Source organism: Pseudonaja textilis, chromosome 6 (genome assembly GCF_049901715.1).
Source record: "Pseudonaja textilis isolate UNSWEBS1 chromosome 6, rPseTex1.2, whole genome shotgun sequence".
In the NCBI taxonomy this organism is placed as follows: domain Eukaryota; kingdom Metazoa; phylum Chordata; class Lepidosauria; order Squamata; family Elapidae; genus Pseudonaja; species Pseudonaja textilis.
In genome coordinates, this window is record NC_141995.1 from 45,753,757 (window position 1) to 45,777,130 (window position 23,374).

At 41.4% G+C, this 23,374-nt stretch overlaps 1 protein-coding gene across 3 annotated transcripts in view; it reads right to left on the reverse strand.

Annotated features, from left to right (window-relative positions):
* Positions 1–23,374, reverse strand: part of KCNIP4 (potassium voltage-gated channel interacting protein 4) — a 267,695-nt gene that overhangs the window by 180,720 nt on the left and 63,601 nt on the right. Inside the window, exon 1 of one of the 3 annotated variants that reach the window (XM_026699757.2) lies at positions 19,013–19,658. The exons of the other annotated variants lie outside the window; for them this stretch is intronic. Within the exon in view, the coding sequence (XP_026555542.1) occupies positions 19,013–19,100 (88 nt within the window). The 5' untranslated portion in view covers positions 19,101–19,658. Of the gene's footprint in view, positions 1–19,012; positions 19,659–23,374 lie in introns of those variants that run through there. 3 annotated transcript variants of the gene reach the window in all.

The following is a 23,374-nucleotide window of genomic DNA, read 5'->3' on the forward strand; positions in this document are numbered from 1 at the left end:
CAATCAAAGTCACAATGGCAGAAGCCGAATTCAATTGTGGCAAGAAAGGTTGTTAAATGGGACAGAACTCATTGAACAACTGTCTTGCTTAGCAACAGTAATTTTGGCTAAATTGTGGTTCACACACAGAGAATTACCAGTGTATAAGTTTTCAAGAAGAGGTTGGATAACCATTTGTCTGAAGTGGTGTAGGGTTTCCTGCCTAGGCAGGGGTTGGACTAGAAGACCTCCAAGGTCCCCTCCAACTCTGCTATTCTATTCTATTCTATTCTATTCTATTCTATTCTATTCCATTCCATTCCATTCCATTCTATTTTTATTCCATTCCATATATTTCTATTCTATTCTATTCTATTCTATTCTATTCTATTCCATTCCACTCCACTCCACTCCACTCTTATTCTATTCTATTCTATTCTATTCTATTCTATTCTATTCTATTCTATTCTATTCTATTCTATTCTATTCTATTCTCCAATATTCTATTCCATTCCATTCCACTCCATCCCATCCCATCCCATTCCATTCTATTTTCTGTTCTGCTCTGCTCTGCTCCACTCCACTCCACTCCACTCCTATTCTTATTCCTATTCCATTCTAGTCTACCTATGAGATACACACAGGCCAAGAGATAGAGATTTGGAACCCCTTTCTTCTGTCAACTGCCATATAAGTTACCTATTAATGGATTGACTTCCACTAGATGTGCACTGCAACCTAATACAGAACTTCTCTGCCAGCCGATAAGTACTCAAAACATTCAAGCCACTGTTCTCCTTTTTAAAATCTTTTTTGTCTTTATTAAATATTTAATGCCTCCTGTCCTTCAAGCCCAGTCCTTTTAATGTCACGGGATCCCTCTAAACGGATTGTTCCCCATCGTTCTTCCTATGGTTGAACTAAACTCTGACTTGACAGCATCCTAAACTAAACATGTCATGTCCTTCGTCAAATGATGGATGATGAATTCTTTAAAAAAAAATCAACCAACATCATGCTTAGCATTGAGAGAAAATTCACCATTGCATTAACTTATTTCAAAGCTATTTTAGAGAGCTCTTTCTGTTATTCGTTTGAAAATAATCTTCTCCAGAAAAAAATTCTTATTTGTGTTGACAGGCTTATCTATGTAATATATGATCTGAATGTCTTATTCTGCTCAGCCCTGGGCCAGAAATAACAACAATAATGCATTCGTTCAAAACACTATTAACTGGCCTTGCTAAATTCATTAATACACTTGACTTTCTCTGGCTCCAGTTGACAAGAAATGGCACTTTATTGAAAAGCAGAATGCAAAGAAAAGCCAGAAAAAAAAGCCTAATTTAGCCTCAGAGATCAATTAAGAGATAAAAGCTGCAGCTGGAATATATACACACATACCCCCTTTAGTCATTAGAGGAAGCAAGTTTGGTTGGTCCTCTCTCTGAAGAAATTGGCAGTAAAGATGGGGAAGGAGAACAAATGATTCCAGACATTTGAATACAAATGTTTGGCAATGTTTAATGTAATAACCTTGAACTGCTGAATTTTTTTTACCTGAGTTTGCACGACTGATATGTAAACTCATAATGTTTGGCCCACTAAATTAGACTAAAATCTCTCTCTCTCTCTCTCTCTCTCTCTCTCTCTCTCTCTCTCTCTCTCTTTTCCAGCCATCATAGTAAGTCTAGGACAACTTGGCATGGCTAACTTGCTATGGGACAAGCGTTACACTAATATTGAAGAAATGGTGGAATAGAATCATTAAAGAAAGGATGCCAAAAGAGAGATAAAATGAAATGTGAGTGATGAAAATTAAAATAATGTTTTCAAATAATTTTAAATAATTAAATTGAAGTATTGAATTGTCCTGCAGTAAGTTGGCCATGGCGAGTTCTTGAGCATGGCTGCCTGAAGAATTCTAGAAATTGAAGTCCACAAGTCTTCAGGTTTGGAAACCTCTGGTCTAAAGAAGTTAAATATTTACCCCAAGCAACTGCATGAATTATTAAACTAATTTTCTACAAAAATCTGTTTTGTCCTGGCCTAGCTATTGACCCCTTATGGGGCTAAGCTGCTTCCACATAATGGCTGCTTCTTCTTCTGACATCTCGGCAACCAACTCATGCAGGCCAATGTTTCTGTCAAGGTAGCAAAAGGTTGGTCAGATTTATTACACAAAGTTTGGGGAAACGTTGCCAAAATACCACTCAGTCATCTTACGTAAATTTCTTCTCTGTCACTCTTTTCATCCCATTATTAATGCCTTCTCTCTGATTTCTTCTTCTTCTATTTTCCCAATTCTTTAAAAAAAAAAAAGAATGGAAGTGCTCCAAAGCCATAAAAAATAGGAACTGATGGGCTGATTTCTTGTCAAAAATAATTAAATTCACTTGCCATTCCTTTTTCTTCCCCATTGCATGGAAGATTATTTATTGAGGTCGAAGGAAATGTTCTAGGGGATTAAGAAAGCTGTAGAGACTTTGGTTATAAGAAGACCATAGCTGGCAATGTCACTGAATTTTTGCCCTTGTGTTCCCAGGAGGGGATTATTTCCTTGCTAAACAGTATTTTGGTTAGTTTTCCTCTGTGATGGTATCCGTGCATAAATCTTGCATGAAGTTTTGAAGAAGTGTGGAACTATAATAAGCAGAATCAGTACCTTTGGCCTCTTTAACTCCCAACATATAATGAAACGGTCAATAGTAGATCATAGACATTATTATTAACTAAAATAAATTATCAGACCAGTATGTCTGATGAGACAAATTATATAAGAGGTTACCTGTAGGCCAGCAGTTCAGCACTTTAAGGCAATGGTGTCATTTAAATCAAGCAAAGAGAGAAGTAGGTATGGTAAACTAGCATAAAGGCAGTGCAGTTCTCTGCATCAGGATGTTACAGGATCATACCACAGGGTGGGACCTTAGAGGTCATCTAGTCCAACCCCCTGCTCAAGGCAAAGAGACCTTATAGCATTTTGGACAAATGGATGTCCAGTCTTTTCTTGGAAACCTAATTAATTAATCCACTAATTAATTGTTCTGTCAGGAAATTTCTCCTTTGTTCTAAGCTGCTTCTCTCCTTGATTAGTTGGGACATTTTTTTCTTCTTCTTGACTGGCTCTTTGTTTTTTCTCTTTCCTTTTGTGTGTGTGTGTGTGTGTGTGTGTGTTATTTTTTTTTTTGTTGGACTACTGGATTATTACCATTGGATTATTATTCGATTATTTTTTTTCCTTTTCTTTCCTTTTTATTTTTTCTATCAATTTCCCTTTTATATTTTTGATTCCTCCCTTTTTGGAACCTTGTTTTTTGTGTTTCCTAACGTTGAGGTTATTACTCCTATAATTGGATTAAGGTAAAGAAAAACCTGAAGAAAAGAAGTTGGGCTAGATTAACTGGCGTTCACTCTGTTTTTTGAAGGAGAAAATGATCAAGGAAGGAATCTGAACTGTTGGGCCAAGCATGGTTTCTCAGCCCAACTCACCTCACAATGTGGTGGTTCTGGAGAAAATAGGAGGAAGTAGTAGTATCAGATATGTTCCCCATCTTGAGTTATTTATAAAAAATAATAAAGGCAGATTAAAAAAAATGAATTAATTTAGAAGAATAGTTCGGTCATGTTTTACAGCTATTGCTTTCTAAATGTTTTTGTCAAAGGATTTTAACAAATCAACTTGTATTTAAACGTTATTTTGTTGAATTTAACTGTTTGAGATTTTTCTGTTCCTTTCTTCTTTCGTTTCTTAATTCTTCACTTTACATTTAACGTGAAATTAATAGTCTTTCAATGGGATAATATTTGCACCACATTACTAGCAATATATATATATAGCTTTGTTTATGATTCTTAATAGGTCAATAAAGGTTTTTCCTCCCACACAGGACAGCTTAATATTCTGATCTGCTAATGTTTTTCCTCAGAAGCTCTTTCTGCATTTATTTTACTAAGCTTTATTTTATATATTTTTTTCTTTTTTGGTAGTTCAAAAGGGAAAAAAGAATAAGAAAATTAAAGGATGGATTTAACTAAGCAAAATGGCAAAAGGCTTTCATGTTTTCAGCTGTTTTATATTTCCTTCTGGTGAACTGTTCCTCTTGGGACAAAGACTTATTTTTAAAATGATCAAAATGTCTGCACAACCAAACTTTCAAAGTCCACTCTTTATATGTGAAAGTTTTCTTTATCTTGAAACATCTAGATAACAAATGGAAAAGAAGAAAGAAGAACCACATTGTTCTTATAATACTTTTACCCGTGGCTCGGTAAAAGAATAAAGACACTAATTAGAAATCAGAAGATTTATTCCCAAGGAGACCCAAGACAAACAGAAACGAAATACCTGCTCACTAGGAAAAGAAATGCTGCGGCTTAACAACTGCGTTTAAAAATATTGTACCAGTGAAAAGTTTAGCCGAGGTCTTATGTTGAGATACAGAATTTTCAGAGTTGGATGGGACCTTAGAGGTCTTCTAGTCCAACCCTCAGCTCAACCACGAGACCCTATAGCTATCTAATGTCTTCTTGAAAACCTCCAGTATTAGAGCACCCACAACTTCTGAAGGCAAGCCTGATGAATTGTTCTCACTGTCAAGAAATTTCTCCTTAGTTCCAGGTTGCTTCTCTCCTTGATGAGTTTTCATCCATTGCTTCTTCTCCTGCCTTCAGGGGCTTTGGAGAATAGCTTGACTCCCTCTTCTTTGGGGCAGCCCCTGAGATATTGAACACTGCTATCATGTCTCCCTTGGTTCTTCTCTTCGTTAGACTAGACATACCCAATTCCTGTAACTGTTCTTCGTGTATTTCAGTCTCCGACCCCATAATCATCTTTGTCGCTTTTCTTCGCTCAAACGTATTTAGGCCTCCAATTGTATGTATGCTTTCAGAGGTTTTAGTCCACAGTCATAGTTGTGACATAGTCATTAACAAACAAGGGAGGCATGGATACCTAGTTTTATGGCTGGTAGAAATATCCAGATTAAAAAAAAAAGTCTTGGGATTTCAATGCCATCCCTCATATAGATACGGTAGCTTATCTACTGTCTACTCCCTCTTTACTTAGCAGGGTGAAATATTTTTTTCTTACTTTGTGAATTAGGGGCCAGTTACAAAATAGAGCATTATAACAGCTTTAATATTTCAACAATGCTTTAATATTTTATCACTTAAGTGGACAATAAAATGGAAGTTTACTATATAAAGAAGAACTATAACGGAAGGTAATGGGATTATATAACGAAAACTAGATGATCCAGATATAAGGTAGCTTTCCCAACTCTCTTTTAATGGAGAATGTTGGTATTGGTTGGAATTCAGGAAGCAACTAGATTCCAGATCTAGAGAGCAGCCCAAAACTTTAGGGATTGATTCCTGGAGCTACGGATGAAGATGAAAATTCTGTAATTGGGAATTTCATTTAACTACTCTTTCCCCTCACCTACTAACTTCCGCTTCTTGATCAGGACTGCACCGTGTACAAGGCGTTTGAAGCACGACAACTTAATGTAGCACCTTTCCTTGCTCCTGAGTGGCAATAAAAAAGTAACACACTTGGACATGGTCCAAGGTGCCTTCTTGTGGCCTGACCATTAGTGATCCCTCAACCAAGCCACTTGGTTTTGACTTGCTTCTCTTCGCCTGAACAAAATTGAACGGAATTAGATTGATCCTAGTTAAGAGGCAGATATTTCCGTCTCTGGGCACAACGAGAATATATCTGCTGAACAAAACTCCGCATTGGCAACAAGAAGGGCATCCGGCCAAGAAACACTCATCTCCATTCAGTTGCTCTGACTGCACCCCGATGTAAGGGATTATGGGGTCATTAAAAGTAAAAAAATTGGGGGGGCGGGGGAGAGATCTGCAATCCCATACAGATTGACCCAACAATTGGAAATAATGTCATGCGAATATTTGAAATATTTTTAAAAATGGTTCCTTGATGAGGAAAGCAGGAATGTTCAAAACTGGGATGTATTTCTAGAAGAGGGCAAGATGTTTCTGACCTCAAAAATATTGCAAACTTGAATCCATTTCAGATTCTCCTCTGGTGTGGAGGCGTATGATAAATTACTGATCAAATCTCAAATGTGTTCTCAGGAACAATGCCCATTCAAACATATTGATTTACACTGCTTTGTCCAAAAAAAAAAAAAAATCTACATAAAACCTTCAGTGCATATATCATTTGTCTGCCATAAAATTATTGAAAGCCACCTGGCCATACAGGTTTTTCAATTATCTCACTACAAAACCTTAATTAAATTATGAAATCAACCGTGATCCTTTAAGGATAATTGTGTCTTGTTTGTAACCAAACAATTTATCTTACCTCGCCGGAAAAGTTAGCTGTGTAAAAAGCCTGCTAATAAACAAGAAACCCACAATGCCCGAACTAAGATAGGGTGGATATTAAATTGAGTCAATGATATTAAAGGCACATCATTTACACACACACACACACACACACACACACACACAGAGCAATTGGCTTCACCTTCTCTCTTGGCTGAAGAAGAGAAACAAAACACACACAAAAGATGGCCAAATGCATTTTTTCCCCTTCAAAGATGAACAAAGTTGCCATTGAGATATATATGTGTGTGTGTGTGTGAGAGAGAGTGAAGAAATAAAAAAAAAATCAGGAGCACCCTTTTGAAATTAGCTTCAGATCTGCCTGTTCCAAACTGTCAGCGTGTTAGAGAGCTGGGATGATTTATTTCCAGCTTATCTGGGTTGCCCTTGAAATCAGTGCATTGTTAGGTTGTCGGTTGCCTTTTCTTTTTAAATCCCAGGGAGCTCACACAGGAAGCAAACAGGTGCTTAGCAGAGGAGAGGTCAAGACTCCAGAGGGAATCTCTCACTGCTTCACTGCTGGTGGGGCATCAAAGGAACAAGTTGTAGGGCATTGCTCTCATGACCTGACCAGAAGATCCATGTTGGCGCTCCAGGCTGAAAGGTTCAACCAGCATTTCTGCTAAAAAAGCAGACTGGTTGCCATCCTGGGAAAAACGAAGACAGGTTATTATTAAGGAAATTGTCAGAAAAATGCTTTTGAAGAGATATAGCAATAAGACTCTTCCAGAAGATGATCAGGTGGAGGAGATGGAGAAAGACGACCAAAGAAAAACGTGTCAAAAAGAAGTTGAGGAACAAGTTCTGGACTCTCATCCAGAGAGTCTCTAGTCCAGTGTTCCTCAACCTTGTCATATGTCATATGGAGGACAAGAAATACGCAATCCATGCCAAGACGTACAGATTTCAACTGTCAGAATTCCCCAGCCATGCAGGCATCTTAAAAGTTACTGTGGTTGAGGAACACAGACTCTGGAAGAGCAGTGTTTGCAAGCTTTTGGGACTTAGGAAAAGCACTCTAGAAGACCTGCAAAGAAGACAGACCACTTGAGGCGATCTCTGAGCTTGGTTCTTCTTCTCTTGCCATTTCTTCATTACCCAAACTAGGTAACCCCACCAGTCCTACAGCTAGCATTTTTATTAAGAATCAGTTGTGCCCAATTCACCTGATACCCTTTCTCAGTAGACTAACCAGATTGTGTTAGACATAGTGTTCTTTGACTTAAGTGAAATCTCCCATGGGACTCTAGTACAGAAGATGGCATCTATGGTGCTACTGTTAGAGAGAAGCAGAGCTGGTTGAGCAAATTGTACCTTATACGTCATTGACTCCAGGTTGGAAGCCTAGAGTCCTGGGCCACAGGGAGCCTTCTGAGATGCTATATTGTTCAAACATACTTATGAATGACTTCAGGGGTGGGAATCAAGTTTTTTAACATCTGGTTCTGTGAGTGCGGCTAAGTGAGCATGGCTAGATGGCTATGGCCATGTGACTGGGTGGGTGTGGCTTCTTGTTTTTTTGCAGCAACCCCCCCCCCCCCACCATTTTTGGGCCTTCTGGGCCTCAGGGAAGCCTCCTGTGGGGTATTTTTGCTCCCAGAAGGCTTCCCTAGGACTCAGGAAGGGAAAAAATGGAGTCTGGGGGGTTGCTGAGGCCCCCCCTCCATTTTTTGCCTTCCAGGGCCTCAGGGAAGCCTCTTGGGTGAAGGAGTAAGTAAACAAGGGGAATCCCAGCACAGCTGATCATAGGAACAGCTGATCATTGGGACGGGAAAAAATGAAATACCTTAAGGAGCGACTGGGCATGCATGTGATGTTGCGCATGCGTGATAAGGACTGACGGCACAGGGAGGGGCAAGAAGAAATGGGCGGGGCTAGCCAGGGGCACGATTTGCCATTTCTGCACAGAATCATAACAATCGGTTCTATAGAACCATTCCGAACCAGTAGAATCCCACCCATGAATGACTTGGATTTACAGTTATGAAATGGGATTATCAAATATGCAAGCAAGGCAGAGAAAACAGGGAGAGACTGAGGAGGAGATGGGACAAATGCAAGCTGTTATTTCTTTCTTCATCTTCCCCAGACTTCATGTACGGAACTCCTAAGAGCAGCATACTAATTGTACGGACTCTGGTGTTTAATTAAAAATATGGAGGCGGAATAAGGCAGTCAGTTGTGTTTTGCATCCGCACTTTTCCTCCTCATTACTTATTTCTTCCTTTATAGCTAGGGTCTCCAAACTTGGCAACTTTAAGACTTGGGATGGAAACCAATCAAGGAGAGAAACAACCTAGAACTAAGGAAAAAGTGAAGACAATTACCCAGTGGAATGGCTTGCCACCAGAAGTCTTTTGGGATTTAGATACTAATTGCATTTTAATTCTCACTGGGAGTTTCTCTCTTGGAAAAACCTGTGGTAAATAAATATTTTAAACCAAATGTTTTTTTTTTATTCAAATTAGGACTTGTTGGAATTGGGAATGTCTAGTTCAATGAAAAGAAAGACTAAGGGTGACATGATAGCAGAGTCTTCCAGTATCTCAGGGGCTACCACAAAAAAGAGAGAGTCAAGCTATTCTCCAAAGCACCTGAAGGCAGGAGAAGAAGTAATGGGTGGAAACACAACAAGGAGAGAAGCAACCTGGAATTAAGGAGAAACTTCCTAGCAGTGAGGACAATTAACCAGTGGAACAGAAGTTGCCTTCAGATGTTGTGGGTGCTTCATCACTGGAAGCTTTTAAGAAGAAACTGGACAACCACTTGTCTGAAATTGCATAAGGTTTCCTGCCTGAGCAGGGGTTGGAGTAGAAGACCTCCAAGGTCCCTTCCAACTCTGTTATTCTACTTGGGGACTTCAGCTCCCAGAATTCCCCCAGCCAGTACTGGAGTTGAAGTTCACAAGTCTTAAAGTTGCCAAATTTGGAGACTACTGCTCTATAGGATCTTTGATGTGGTGGCCTGGATGTCATTAGTCCAAGAATGAAGCAGAAGTAAGGCAACAGGGCCAATTAGAGTAGATATGGACACACACACACACACACACACACACACACACACAGACACACACACAGGTCGCTTAATATGCTAAATAAATAATTGGGTTACTTTGCAGTTTGGCAAACATCTTCTTTGTCATCTGAGAATTCAAAAGAGTTTTACCTATTTCCCCTGATCAATAGCTGACTGTTACCAATATCTCCCCCCACCGCAAATTGGGGCAAAGAAGAAAAGAAAAAAGAAAAAGGGATGTTCAAATGTCTCACAGCTCTTTATGTGGATGTACTTTGGAACACTGTGCAAAATACCATTTCACCTAAAAAGGACAGAATCATTGGAAGCCATGCAGCATGACCCAGAAAGACACGTATTCTTCATGCGCTCAAATGAAAAATTATTTGGAGCACGATCCTTCCTTCCCCAACTGAAGATTTATTGCCAGAATAACAAGAAAACTCACACAGAGAAGTAATGTGGGGCTAGTGAAGCATTTATGCATTTTACAGATTAAAAATTCTGCTAGATGATGTGGAGTGTTAAAAAAAAGACAGAATTCTTTCATTCCTTTTTTTCGTTGTTGTTAACTGGAATACTTTTAAAAAGCTGGGGGAAATTATTTTTAATCTGTTATTCTAGAACATTTCAGCATTATTATTTCATGGAAAGTCTTTCCGTTCTGAAAATCCTTGTCAGTAAGAACCAATTACTTAAAATGGGAGAAGGGTTTAATATTTAGGGTGAGTAAGGGGACAGGAGAGTTTGAGGAGCTGAGGGGTCCCTTCTTCAGGGTGGAATTGGGAATGAGAAGTCCAGGGGTGGGCTGCTGGGGGCTGGCAGGGGCTCAGGAGAGCCCCTAGCTAAGACTCTGCTGGGCTCAGAGAGCCCACAGTAACCTTAGAAGGACAAGCAGCCAGGGAAAGCTCTTCATAGGCTTAATTGAACTTCTGGGCATTCAGCCAAGAGCATTTCACACCTGGTAAAAGTGTGGCAAGCTAGATAAACAATCCACTCAGCGCTTGCGAGGGAGAGCCATAGAGAAAATCACATAACAAAGCCACTAGCCTCTGAGGAGATTAATTCCTAAGTAATAAGAATCACGTAATTTACCAGAAACTCTGCTAAGACTCCAAGGTCCCTCTCATAGTCACTGCTATTAAGCCTGGTTTCATCCAGTCTTTTTATTTAAGTATAAAATGCACAAAACAGTAAACAACTTTTTGGTGTATTGTCTTTTTTTAAGTAATTAGGGCAAAGAAGTGACATCAAGTTGGCCACGCCCACTCAGTCACAAGACCATCCAACCACTCCCACCCAGCCGGTCATTAGGGCAGGGAGCCCCTTGCTAAAAACTTAGAAGCCCAACCCTGGTCGAAGTCACATCACCAGAATGGCGTAAGAGGTGAGAAATGGCACTGTTTTAAGATTTGATTATTTCTTTTCATCATCCTGACAGGGAATTCTTGAGACAGAAAAATCGGATTCTTTTAAAAATTGGGATACTAGAAATATAGATTCAGAATAACAGAGGCCTGGGAGGTCATCTAGGCCAACTCTGTTAGTGATTGGGGACAAACCCCCCAAAAGAATGTGCAGCAGCAGTCAAGCCAGGCAGCCAAATGAGAGAGGAAGGGCCCTAGAGTTTACACACACTGATGACAAACACTGTTTTGTAGTTTAAATAGTTGTTTAATCCAATTAGAGTTTAAACATTGTCAATCAGTCCATATGTCATTCACAAATATATCCATTCAGTAACTTAGTCCATTTACTAGTCAGTTCTATATCCTTATCTGCTTGTAAAGATATCTTCTCCTCTGATACCTTTTCTTTTGAAGACAACGCTGAGTATTCACAGGATATCAGCACACCAATGAAATAGTCCTTTGGTTCAGGTATTCAAACAGTTGTAGCAAACAGTAGCAAACAAACAGTAGCAAGCAGAAAACAAGCAGAGCGAGGTTACGTTTCTCTTACTGCCTTTTATTGCCGTTTGTAACCGCACCCTTAATTAGTTAATTACAAGCAGTTTGGTGCTTAAAGCTACAAGTTACAAACACCCAAACCTTGGTTTATATATTTATTCACCCAAACTTAGTTGGTGTATCAATGTTATACCCAACAAACTCCTTGCACGAGCAGGAGACTCTACACCATTTCAGACAAATGCTTGTCCAGCCTCTTCTTCAAAGCCTCCAGTGATAAGAGCAGCCACAACTTCTGGTGGCAACTTCTGTTCCACTTGGTTAATTGTCCTGACTGTTAGGAAACTTAGTTCTAGGTTGCTTCTCTCCTTGATTAGCTTCTGCTCCTTGTTTCCTGTCCTTCCTTCTGTTGCTTTGGTTGACTTCTTCTTCTTTGGGGCAGCCCCTCAAATATTCGACTATTGCCACAATATCCTTGTAATATTTGCTTATAAGATTCAGTAAGTGAGTAAGTGAAAACTTTAAAAGAACAATCCTTTTACTTTTATTATAAATACGCAATGCATATGCATGTGTATGTATGTGTGTGTGTGTGTGTGTGTGTGTGTGTGTGTGTATAAGTGGTGGGATTCTACCGGTTTGGCCCAATTTGAGCAAACTAGTAGTAAAAAAATGCTACCATTCAGCCCAACCAATAATTTTTTTTCCTCCCGACGATCAGCTGTTCCAATGATCAGCTGTGCCAGGATCCCCCTCTCTGTCTTACTGCTTCACCCAGGAGGCTTCCCTGAGGCCCAGGAGGCAAAAAAAAAAAAACAACCAAAATGGAGCACGAGGGTGTATGTGTGTGCTGCATCCCCCCCAAAAAGAAGAAGCCATGCCCACCCAGTCACATGGCCACACCCACCTAGCCACTCCCACCTAGCCACACAGAACCAGTAGTAAAAATATTTGCATCCCACCCCTGGTGTGTGTGTGTGTGTGTGTGTATGTGTATGTATGAGAGAGAGAGACTATATATATAGTATGTCATATGTTCGTTTGTTTGTGTCTGTGTGTGTTTAAAAAGGGAGCTAAAACAAGGATGAAACACACAGTTCTCGTGATTGTTTGGCTCTCCTCACCATTTGTTTTTCGGAAACCAAAGCAGCATTTTGATGAGAACTAATTTTAATCTGCCAGAATTTATTTTGGGAACAGGGCATAAAATTTTGCTCTACTAACAAGCAATGCTGTGATCAGATTTTACCTCCGTTGTTCCCACTCCTTTTGAAGCAAACTCAGGAATTAAATAGCCAAGGAGAAGACAAACTTGCCTGCCCCTTGGATAGCACCCTAAGATACCTCAAAATTTATTTGGAAAGAGATGAAGGACATTTAGATATTGTTCCAGTATTTGAGGAGCTGCCACAAAGAAGATGGGGGTCAACTTACTCTCCAAAGCACCAAAGGCAGGACGAGAAGCAACGGATGGAAACTAACCAAGGAGAGAAGCAACCTGGAATTAAGGAGAAACTTCCTTAAACAGTGAGGACAATTAACCAGTGGAACAGAAGTTGCCTCCAGAAGTTGTGGGTGTTTCATCACTGGAGGCTTTTAAGAAGAGAATGGACAGCCATTTGTCTGAAAAGGTACAGGGTGAGCAAGAGGTTCCTCGCAACTCTGCTATTCTGTTATTCTATTGATTAGGCATTAGCTCTTTCCTTAATATGTCTGTAATAATCTTTCAAGCTGAATATATTCAGCCCCTAATCTATTCCTTTCTCTGCACCCTTCAGTCCTCCAACACACCTTCCTTCCCACTTGCAGGATGCACAAGCGGCAACAAACTTTGGGGTCTCTGAGTCCATGAAAATGGATGATGTCCCCCTGCAATCACCTGTCATGTTTAGGGCGCCCTGCCCAAGCCAGACAAAGCCAGTGGGGAATGAGTCCCACAAGTTACGGTGTGACGTAGTTCTGATAGTCAGCTTTGGAAGTCATAGTAGTACCCGAAGCTTCCACGCTGCTACATTCTTAAGTTTTGGAAGTTGGGAGGGGGGAATTTCATGGAGTGTATGTGGTTAGTCATAATAGCATCCTTCTTCTAAGTCAAGGTCATGTTATTCCTCACCTGGTTGAAGGGACGTCTCAAGTTGCGATGGATGGTGATTGGGGCATGTGATGCCATGAGGGGTGCAGGGGGTGGACTTGTATTTTTTAATTATTGAAGGAAAACCCAGGACTCTCAGATTCGGGTTTTCCCAGATGTGCCAGTATAACTACTCTAATAAAAGGAAACTTTGAGAAAATGCCTGTCTCGGAGTTTTTAATTGGAGTTGGGTTTTTCTGGAATTAACCCGAATTGCATGGATGCCACATGTCGCATGTGATCTTCCTCTGCCAGCCACTTCTGATTTGCTGGACCTCCATTCAGATTACAGCACAAGGGAGGCTCACAACCAGCCAGCTGTTAACAGGTAGGAGAAGAAGATTCCTCTCCAGCTGAGCAGGAAATGGCAATATTATAAAATAAATGTGGATTCTGAGGCTGGAGGGAGGAATATGAGAATTCAGAGTTCTGGCAAGAAGCTTTCCACAGTCGTTTTGGTGTGAAAGGGGGAGGAGAATGAATATTGTCCTTGGAAAGGTACAGGCTCCTGAGCTACATGGGTGAAAGGGGGCATTTTCTTTAAAGGATCGTGTCTACAAGCAGTTCAGAGTCAGGAAACTGGTCACCTAGACGAAACACAGAAGCTAGCAATAGCAGAGGAATAGCCCTTAGACTTCTATACCGCTTCACCGTGCTTTTACAGCCAAGGGTGGGATTCAAATTTTTTAACAACCAGTTTTGTGGGCATGGCTAAGTTGGTGGGCATGGCTTGGTGGTCATGTTATTGGCTGAGTGTGGCCAACTCAATATCACTCAGGCATGTGGCCAACTCAATATCAGTGAGGCACGCATCTCCTCGCCTGGCCTCTCATGACTGTGGGGATGCTGCAACAGTTCGTAAGTGTGAAAAATGGCCATAAGTCATTTTTTTCAATGCCATTGTAACATTGAATGGTCACTCCACACAAGCATAGTACCAGCAAAGGAAGGGGAAATAACTCCAGAGAAGTTCCAGAGACAGGAAGTCTAGTCCTGCCAAGAATGTAATAAGGGTTAACAGAGAGGCAGTTTCTGTAAGCAACACCAGAATGTTTCCTTCCTGCCTTCCTTACAGGATTAGGCCAGTAATTTCTTCTAACAACCGGTTCTCTGAACTGCTTAGAATGTTAACAACCAGTTCTAGCGAATAGGTAGAATCCCACCTGTTTACAGCCCGCTCTAAGCAGTTTACTGAGTCAGCCTCTTGCCACCCAGCCACCTGGGGGTCCTCATTTTACCCACCTTGGAAGGATGGAAGGCTGAGTCAACCTTGAGCCAGTCAGGATCAAACTCCTGGCAGTGGGCAGAATTAGACTGCAATGCTGCATTCTAACCACTGTGCAACCAGGCAATCAGGCAAAAATATCAGGCAAGACAACTCACCTGTTCCTCTTTCTTTCCTGATTTTTTTAGAAAATCAACTTTTGATCACCACCACCCAAGTATAAGTATCCAGAAAGTTATTTGGGAAGTTTGATGTGAGCTACACCATTCTATTGGAGAAAACATCTGCCTTTGTACCCAGGTTGGTCAACCCATCTTGGCAAACCTTGATCATTCAGAACAGATGATGGCTATCTCCTACCCTCTGTCTTTTTGTTTTGCAAGACAAACTCAGAATGTGTGTATGTGAGGGGGGGATGGAGGGAGGGAAAGAGAGAGAGGGGGGGAGGGAGAAGGAGAAGGAAAAGGAGAATAGCTTGTTCTTTTCCTGAAGTTTTATCCAGAGCTGACATTCTGGCTCTGTCATTTTGCAAAACTGGATGAACCAGAAGGTATATCTCAGGGGCTGCCCCAAAGTAGAGGGAGACGACCCATTCTCCAAAGCATCTGAGGGCAGGACAAGAAGCAACAGATGGAAACTCATCAAGGAGAGAAGGAACCTGGAATGAAGGAGAAATTTCCTGACGGTTAGAAAAATTGATCAGTGGAACAGCTTGTCACCAGAAGTTGAGGGTGCTCCATCACTGGAGGTTTTTAAGAAGAGATTGGACAACTGCTTGTCTGAAATGGGATAAGGTTTCCTGCCTGAGCAGGGGGTTGGACTAGAAGACCTCCAAGGTCCCTTCCAACTCTGTTATTCTATTCCATATCAGAGAAGATTGCTTCTTCCAAGGGGGGGAGAAAGGGGATGGTCAGGCTGAAGCAAAACAGCAGCTCTGCCCACCTTCATTAATCGTGGTTACAACTTGATTAAAAGATCAGAAAATGGGGAAAGCTTTTGCCTTTTACAAAATCCTTCACTAGGATATCACCCACTTTACTATCCTACATCTGAATCACCTGGAGCCAGAGAGCTGGAAACTGGGGACGGTTAATGGTCCAAGCAGGCACTACGTGGTATCGTCAAATGTTGAACATATGGTGAGCCCACATGTTTCTCCCACACAGGGAAGATTTGCACACCCAGCAAAGTGATGGTCTTTATACTCCTGGCTCTGGTCAAACATGGGGAGCAGAATGTTGAGTTTTACAGAGTTTGATAGTTGATGTACTCAGCTGAGGATACAAAGCTAATTAATGGATTTTCAGACGACCTTAATGCTTGGCATCAAAGGATGATTTTGCTACCTGCATCATTCATTACATCTGTATTCTTTCCTCCTGAAAGCTTAATGCAGCAGAAAATATCTTGGCTTTACTCTTTGAGATACTCTATAAAGCCTTTGTAAGGCCACACCTAGAGTACTGCATCCAGTTTTGGTCACCACATTATAAAAAAAGATGTTGAGACTCTGGAAAGAATGCAGAAAAGAGCAAATAAGATGATGAGGGGGCTGGAGGCTAAAACATACAATGAACAGTTGCAGGAACTGGGCAGGGCTAGTCTAGTGAATAGAAGGACCAGGGGAAACAGGAGAGCAGTGTCCCAATATTTGAGGGTCTGCCACAGAGGAGGGAGTCAAGCTATTTTCCAAGGCCAGAAGGCCAGACAAGGAACAATGGATGGAAACTGAATGAGGAGAGATTCAATCTGGAAATAAGAGTAGAGTAGAGTAGAGTAGAGTAGAGTAGAGTAGAGTAGAATAGAATAGAATAGAATAGAATAGAATAGAATAGAATAGAATAGAATAGAATAGAATAGAATAGAAATACGGTAGGAATGGGAATAGGAATAGGAATAGGAATAAGAATAGAATAGAGTAGAGTAGAGTAGAGTAGAGTAGAGTAGAGTAGAGTAGAGTAGAATAGAATAGAAAATAATAGAATAGAAAATAATAGAATAGTAGAGTAGAGTAGAGTAGAATAGAATAGAATAGAATAGAATAGAATAGAATAGAATAGAATAGAATAGAATAGAATAGAATAGGAATACGGTAGGAATAGGAATAGGAATAGGAATAGAATAGAATAGAATAGAATAGAATAGAATAGAATAGAATAGAATAGAATAGAAGTAGAGTAGAGTAGAGTAGAGTAGAGTAGAGTAGAGTAGAGCAGAATTCTTTATTGGCCAAGTGTGATTGGACACACGCGGAATTTGTCTTGGTGCAAATAAGGAGAAATGTTCTGAATTTTCTGATGCTGATCTGAAACTGGTCATCCAGTCTACTTCATGGATGAACAGAGAGGAGTAGATCTTGCTGCTGGACCTCTCTGGGATTGTGAGATAGTCTCAGTATTGATTGGCTGGCAGTTCAAAGTTTGGGAGATGTGGCCCAGTCACCCCTCGCTCAAGCAAGAGGGTCAAGCCAAGCAAATAGGACTGGGATTTGTAAAACTCGACAAATTGAAATTGAGAAGAACAGCGTGTAAGAGCAAAAGAATGGATGTTCCAAGCTCCTGTGTTTAAAAATTCTTTCACCTACCCTCAACTCTTTCAAAAAACGGGCCTCCACATTCAAAAGTAAATCATTTTAAATCCCTGCTGACTTTTAGTGGGAGAATCAAGCTCCCTTTATTGGTTTCAATGGAAGAGAATTCTCACAATGAGAGGATTTCATTTGTGACTAATTCTTTTTCCATTCAAATGAAGGTATTAACTCTGGCTGGATTGTCCCCCTTTGCGGATACGGTTGCGCAGGGAAAGGAAGGCGTGGGAAGTATGAGGGCCACGGGAAGGAAAATCAGAGACAGCAGCCAAAGAAAGTTAAGCCAATTTAATGGTCACCTTGGCCAAACGACACAAGGTTGACTCAGAAGCTGAAAGAGACTGAGTAGAAGTGGGAAGTCCATGAACTCTTAGGAGAAGCTCTTGGCCTGTGTGTGGAAGATCTCTGGTCTTTTTCTTTTTTTTTAATAATAAGCATTGTTTTGCTTGTAAAAATCTCCAGTTACCTTTTGGGAAATGAGCAGCGGAGGTAAATTCCCCAAATCAATAAGAAAACAAGAGAGAATGCTAAAATGCTTGCCTGCACTGCACACCATGGTGTGGCAAAAGAGGGAAAGGATTAAGATGGGCAGCTAGACTCCTTGAATACGGTAACGTAACATTCATGTAAATGTCAATAAATAAAGGAATAAAATCACCCATTTGGGATCTGGGAGATATAGACTCCCCTGTCAAAACTTGAGACAAACAATGGACGACACACATCAGCACACAAAAACCTTCAGGGGTTAGGAAGTAGCCAAGAGTTAATGCTGAGACCATCCCATTTCTGTCTGTGCGTACCCAGGCTTTTAATTACAGCATCCTATTTCCAGATTTTGCATAATATTTATGTACAAACCCTTTGCAGCCCCTGTATAGCTCTATCTGCCTTCCATTAACCCATCTCTATAGAGATGCAACTAGGGTTCCTAACCAGCACATTCATAAATGGACTTTTTTTTTTTTTTTAACAAGGAAAAACATTGCCTGGAAAAAAGCAATTCATAGGTTAACTTCATTTAGGATTACTACCTGGAGTTTTCACCCAAGAAACTTCTCACCTAATGTATTCTTTCTTTCGAATGACAGCCTGCTTCTATTCTAAAGCCCAGATTTTCTTCTTAAAGTAAGATCAACCTACCAACCGGTTTTCCTGCACTGTTCTTCTCATCCACCTTACACTAGGGATTAATCCGTGTTTTGTGTGTGCACACATACGTGCTCTCTCTCTCTCTCACACACACACACAGCAACTTCTTTCAAGCGTCCAGTTGCAAGGATTCTGCATTTGGGAGAGAAATTAGAGGGGGGGAAACCCCACAGGCTGCAAATTCTATTACTATCTCACTACTTCTCCCTCAGACAATTCCCTAACTAACCAACCCCACGCTAACACCCAGCGTTGATGTGAAGTTTCCTCTGAGACAAATCTCCGCATGCCAACTAAGAGAATGCAAACCTGTCCAGACGTTATAACTAAGCAAAGAAAGTAAAGTACGCCCAGAACAACCTATTCAGACGCCCTGGGTCCAAACGCGGATGAAAACATATTTAACCGCCCTTTAAGTAAGAATCTCTTTATGGATTCTAACTTAATTCCACCTGGTTTTTCTGCTTGGGCGTAATTTGTAGGCTGGCATCATTTTTGATAAGGAGGCGAATCCCCCCCACCTTCACCTTAAGGGTGGAAAAAGACCTCTGAAACATAAACATGGAAAGCAATAAAATTGTGAAAGAAATGTAAGGCAGCTGGAAGTCAAGTCCTTTTCCACCCGCCCGCAAAGAACCCCCAGGTGAGCTTACCTGTATGGAGGGTCCCGGTAACCACCCTGAAGAGATACTGGGCAAATTTCAAGATTTCCCGTTTGCACCGTTTGCGGCATCCGCTCATCTTAGGCGAAGCCAAATCTCCCCCTTTGGCTGACCAGGAGGAGGGGGAGCGTTCACACGGCCAAGTTGACCTCCACTTCGCCTCTTCCGAAGCTGCCTGGCCAAACCCGGGTCGGGAAGGGGGAGGCAGAGCAACCCCCCCAAGTAGCTCCCTTGCAAGGGATGGGCGAGGAGTTGGGGGGCGGGGTGTGAGGGAAGAAGGCAAAAGGCGGGCAGAGGAGACGCACCGCGTTCCGGCCACCCTGCCAAGAGGCAGCCTGCTGCCACGGACGCGTGTTAAGTCTCCCACCCACCCAGGCGGGGAGCACGTTAGGACCGTTTCTCCGGCTGCCTCCTTTCCAGCGACTCCAGCTTAACCCTCCGGTCGCCCGGAGGCGGGCTCTGCAAACCCAACTCTGCCCAGGGAAAGTCTCCCCTCTCAGTGAACGAGCCGGGAGCAAAGGGAGGACGCCGCCGACGCCAATGGAGGGATGGAGGGAGGGAGGGATGGAAGGAGGAGAGCAAGCCAGTCAGCTAGACTGGAGGGTCCCCGACTTGCAAGAGGAAGGAAGCGCCCGGCTCAAGGGGCGAAGGGAGACGACGCCCCACTCTGGGCAAATGAGGAGAGAGAGATTTTGGGTGCGTGGGTGTTTGTGTTTGTGTTTGTGTATGTGGGGGGGGGGGTATTTGTGTGTGTGTGTGTGTGTGTCTTTGATCCCCCAGTTGTGGAAGGCGACCATGGAGCCAAAGATGCGAAAAGTTTATTAGGCTGCACCAAAGCCAAGCACTTCTTCTCTGGGGAGGGGGTGTCGCTGTCAACTTGTGGAATAAGAAAGGGCGTGGACTCTGCGCTTTGGATTGGGGGTGGGGAAAGGCTCTGCTGGAAAGGAAATGTCAGGGCAGGTCAGATTTAAGGACAAGCTTAGAGATAGAGAGAGACAGAGCCAACCTCTCCGGATCACATAAAATATACCTGCATTTAGCTTTAAGGCTACCCGATGATTGATATAGATGGATGGATGGATAGATGTATAGATGGTTAAATGGAAGGTTAGAGAGAGAGAGAGAGAGAGAGAGAGAGAGAGAGAGAGAGAGAGAGAGAGAGAGAGATGACAGATGATAGAGATAGAGATGGAGATGGAGATGGAGATGGAGATGGAGATAGAGATAAAGATAGAGAGAGATAGAGATAGATAGATGGATAGATAGATAGATAGATAGATAGATAGATAGATAGATAGATAGATAGATAGATAGATAATAGTGATAGAGATAGATAAAGATAGAGATAGAAAGATATAGATAGATAGATAGATAGATAGATAGATAGATAGATAGATAGATAGATAGATAGATAGATAATAGCGATAGAGATAGATAAAGATAGAGATAGAAAGATAGAGATAGAAAGATAGATAGATAGATAGATAGATAGATAGATAGATAGATAGATAGATAGATAGATAATAGCGATAGAGATAGATAAAGATAGAGATAGAAAGATAGAGATAGATAGATAGATAGATAGATAGATAGATAGATAGATAGATAGATAGATAGATAGATAGATAGATAGATAGAGATAGGGATAGAGATAGAAAGATAGAGATAGATAGAGATAGATGATAGACAGATTGACAGACAGACTGATAGATGATAGACTGACAGATGAAAATAGATTGACAGATGATAGATTGCCACCTTCTAGTGGTTCCCCAGAGTTTTGGAGCACAGATCTGGCAGCCTGTCTTTAGATGCAAATTGCTTTGGGGAGTAATTAGGATGTAATTAGGAAGGTTTTTTTTCAAGTTGGATCCCTGTTGGGCAGGTTGGGTTGAGGAAAAATCTCCCCATCAATTGCGTGTCAAGCTTTTCCTATTACCCAAATTAGAACAGCGTTCTTCAACTTTGACAATTTAAGGCAGGTGGACTTCAGCTCCCAGAATTCCCCAGCCGGCACCTGCAGAATTCTGGGAACAGCTCTGGTTCTTTAGTATGCAAGAAAGAGCATTCATCCATATGGCATCACAGGAACTCTTATTGCGCATACATAAAATTGCCAGAAATCATCAGAAGTCAGCTTTAGCTTGAAGGACACTTTGAAAATGTGATTGGATTTTTATCCTGTCTTTCCTGCAAAAGTTTAAATGGCTTTTGTGGAATTTTTGTTTTATGTTATCCCCCTACCAAATCTTTTTATGAAGGATTATGAGCTCACCAGGCCTGGCCTAGAATCATTTAACGTGACTGTTGCACTGAACTCAGGTCTACGTCAGAATGCATTGCGTTGTAAAGCAATAATTTTCAAACTTCCACAATGTGAAGAAGTAAAACTGTCCAGTTGCCCCAAATAAATGCCTCTCCTTGTGGATTTACACTTCTATCTTAACAACAAGTGGAGTCACGCAGAATGACCACATGCTAAAACTGGCAGCAACATTTTCGGGGGAAATAAATTAATTATAAATGGCAGTTGAGTTGATGTGAATCAAATTAGCTCTTTTAATACCCCCATTCATTTTTTTTTAAACCCCCAATATAAATGCTCCAGAATGCTGGACCTCAGAATGATACGAATCCCCTGGAGAACAAGACCTCATCCAGCACAATAGAACAATTGATGCATCAAGAGAATGGGGGAAACTTAATTACTTTTAAAATCAAGGGCTGTAAACAAAAATAAAGAGGAACAAACAAGGACGAACCTGTAATGACGCGGAATACGAAGCCAAGAATTTATCGGTGAACACAAGATATCCATTTGTAAACCATTGTGGTACAAGAAGAAAAGCAGAGCTGGAAAGAGCGCAGAAAAGAGCAACAAAGAGGATTAGGAGACTGGAAGCTAAAACTTATAAAGAATGGTTGCTAGAATTCGGTATGTCTGATTTAGTGAAAAGAAGGACTAGGGGTGACACGATAGCAGTATTCCAGTATCTCAGGGGTTGCCCCAAAGAAGAGGGAGTCAAGCAATTCTCCAAAGCCCTGAAGGCAGGACAAGAAGCAATAAGGATGGAAACTCATCAAGGAGAGAAGCAACTTAGAACTAAGGAGAGAAATTTCCTAACAGTTAGAACAATTCATCAGTTTATTTATTTGGCATATTCATCTCTGCTACTTTGTTTATTTGTTTGTTTAACTGTGGCAAGTAAATAAATACATCAGCAGAGGTGAACAGGTTGGGTTTAATGAAGAGAAGGACTGGGCTGACATGATAACGGTCTTCCAGTATTTGAGGGGCTGCCACAAAGAGGAGGGGGACCAAATTATTCTCCAAAGCACCAGAAGGCAGGACAAGAAGCAACAGATGGAAACTCATCAAGGAGAGAAGCAACCTGGAATTAAGGAGGAACTTTCTGACAGCGAGGACAATCAACCAGTGGAACAGAAGTTGCCTTCAGAAGTTGTGGGTGCTCCAACACTAGACATTTTTAAAGAAGAGATTGGACAGCCATTTGTCTGGAATGATATAGAGTTTCCTGCTTGAGCAAGGCTTGGACTAGAAGACCTCCAAGGTCCCTTCCAAGTGGTATATGTGGTTTACTCAAATCTGTACAGTTGGAGATCTCTAATTTAATTGTATATTCCTAAGCATCCAGCCATCTCCCACTGAAAGGTGTTCAACTCTTCGGGATCTCATCCCATTTCACCAGAAACTGAGTCACAATCTGGAGATCAAGGACAACAATGACTCTGAAATTCCAGATTTCCATCATGCCACACACATAAAAAGAGAGAGAAACAACCTAGAACTAAGGTGAAATTTCCGCACAGTGAGAACGATCCACCAGTGGGACAGTTTTGCCTTCAGAAGTTATGGGAGCTTCATCACTGGAGGCTTTTAAGAAGAGACTGGACAGCCATTTGTCTGAAATGGCATAGGGTCTCCTGCTTGGGCAGGGGGTGGACTAGTAGACATCCAAGGACCCTTCCAACTCTATTATTCTATGTTCTAACTCAACTGTAAAAGATAAAGAACTTCCACGGCTCCTATTTCTACAACGTGTATTTTGTACACAATCGTCTAGAAATCTGCCGTTATAAGTCTGCTAATATCAGTTGGTTTTCAACATCCACCAAAACAAATTCCCTTCCACCTGCTTCAGGTGATGGAACACAAGGTGGCCATTCTAATCTAGTAGGCACGTTGGGCGCTGCCTACCTATCCACTTCTCCCATCTTCCCACTGCCTCCCCAGGGCTTCTTGAAGTCTGGGGCAGACCGAGAATGATGGGTAATTATTATTCCTCTTCTCTTTCTTCTCTTTTTCTCCCTCCCTCCCTCCTCCTTCAACAT